Source organism: Brassica napus, chromosome C8 (assembly GCF_020379485.1).
Source record: "Brassica napus cultivar Da-Ae chromosome C8, Da-Ae, whole genome shotgun sequence".
Classification (NCBI taxonomy): domain Eukaryota; kingdom Viridiplantae; phylum Streptophyta; class Magnoliopsida; order Brassicales; family Brassicaceae; genus Brassica; species Brassica napus.
In genome coordinates this window covers 29,070,520-29,072,604 of record NC_063451.1, presented here as the reverse complement: position 1 = coordinate 29,072,604, position 2,085 = coordinate 29,070,520, and the positions used below count along the sequence as shown (strand labels likewise).

The 2,085-nt window shown below is 40.6% G+C and overlaps 1 protein-coding gene across 1 annotated transcript; it reads right to left on the bottom strand.

The window, feature by feature from the left end:
- Positions 1-620: 620 nt before the first annotated feature.
- LOC106387670 (shewanella-like protein phosphatase 2) lies at positions 621-2,085 on the bottom strand. Its single transcript, XM_013827572.3, has one exon. It carries the CDS (start codon positions 2,068-2,070, stop codon positions 817-819), a length of 1,254 nt encoding a protein of 417 aa, XP_013683026.2. The 5' UTR covers positions 2,071-2,085; the 3' UTR covers positions 621-816.

Genomic DNA, 2,085 nt, shown 5'->3' with positions numbered 1-2,085 from the left:
AACAAAAATGAAGAAGGATGCAAAAATTGTTATCAAATCTTTATTATTCATAATCATTAATTGTCATATATATGTAAATCATATTAGGTAATTCCGTAGCTTTTATTTAAGGAAATAATACACAGTTCCTATATTTTAAGTTAATATAATGTTCTCTAGTGTTATATAATTATGGAATAATGTGACACCATTAGATTAAACTATACTTTATATTAGATGCTTTAGAATTCTTTGAAATGAAATTTAGAAGGCATTTAGAGTGCCCTCTAGGATTTGAATTTTTTTTTTAATTAATACAAAATGAAAGTTCTAATTTTTCAAATGCTTCTCAATTAGTATATAGGGGATAATCATAATCAGATCCAAAACGTAATGATCATCGCATCATATAGATCGTCTAGAACTCAAAATCTATATGAAGCAATTACGATGAAAATAAATGAAAACCTCAGAACATCACTACAACATTTACTCTTGGAATAATAGTCATGATTTATTGTTCATATATTATTATGTTGATATACTATGAATGTGTTTTTGTATTGGATCTTTTTTAGTTTAAAATTAAAAACATGCCAAGGTAAAATTCAAATAGGACTAAAATTAAAAACATGCCAAGGTAAAATTCAAATAAGAATCTAAATTAGATTATATTGCTACAAACATTGCGTAAAGTTTCTGATAAATTGAAACTACAATCATGCTCCAAGAAGAGCACAAGAATCTGCTGAAGTTCATACAAAGAATCCAATACAGCTTCAATAGCAAAAGGAATCATTCACCTAAACAAGAGAATACCAACTAGATTAGATCTTTTTAAGCTTCGACTTCAACTTGCTTAGGAACATGTTCAGCTGGAACCAACAACCCAAGACCCATTTTACTCTCACCACCCTTCTCCTTATACAACGGATTCGACGTAACGATCCGCACACCAGAGTCCTTGCGGATCTCCAAAACCTCAGGCAACCCATCCGAACACCCCTTGGACATTCCCACATCAATCCTAATAGCTTTATCATCACAAACACCGTTGATCCCACCATCTTGTATCGTATGCCCCATGACCATCCTCTTAACACCAGGAATAGTCGAAAGCGCATGCTCAAGCGCCGAACAATCGCATTTATGAGGCGTTTCATCAGAAAACTTCCTCAACCACACCACAGAGTTCCCTCCTCTACAATACACAGGCGCATACCTCCCTCCTCCTCCTCCAATCCAACCCCTAACCTCCTCGTTGATCCTCTCGAGCCCATACTCTATATGCTCAGCTAAAAGACCTCCATGAACGAACACGGAGTCTCCAACAACAGCAACCGTCTGATTCTTGGACAAGAACCTCTTCGCAACGGGACCTTCAGGTCTCAACGCAGCGATCCTAGCTCTAATCCCTTCGAAGCATTCAGGTTTAGCACGTGGGAAGCACGTGGGGATCCCTTCGTAAGGATCTTTAACATTCTCAAGACCTTGGCACAAGCTCTTCATCTCGTTCCCTAAGCAATACCAATCTAACCAAACCTGAACTTCCTCTAATCCTTTCTTGGTAACATACCTAAAGTCACCTTCTACGTTCATGATCTCGTGGTTCCCGTTCATAGTCACGATCTTACCTCCTGACCTCTCGGCCTCTCGCTTCAGCCTCTCGAGGAAGTAGAGAATCTTCATCTCATCTCCGCCGCGATCGAGCACGTCGCCGACCTGAACCACCATGGCGGATCCGCCTGTCCATCGATCAGACGAATCGATCAATCCGGCGAGTCTGAACGCTTCCTTGGATTTCTCGAGATCGCCGTGGAGATCGCCGATTGCGACGAGGCGGTCAGGTTTCTCGAAACGCGTTTGCGGGATCTCGTGCGGTGGAGTGGGATCGTGCGGCGGGAAGATGCCGGAGAAGGAGTAGTCGACGAAGGTGTCGACGAAGGAGGAGATGAGATTTGGGATGTTTTTGCAGATTCCGTTGGGGTTTGTTTCTCTGCTTGACATTTCTCGATGTGGGTGGTTCGAGTAGGCGAGGAAGCAATAATGGTGAAATACAATGCGTTTTATTTTGTTAGTTTTGGAGTGCATATATTATGACCTGGA

What these genes read in the sequence shown, in the direction of transcription:
- LOC106387670 (XM_013827572.3), bottom strand. Translation starts at nt 2,070, where the DNA reads ATGCACTCCAAAACTAACAAAATAAAACGCATTGTATTTCACCATTAT.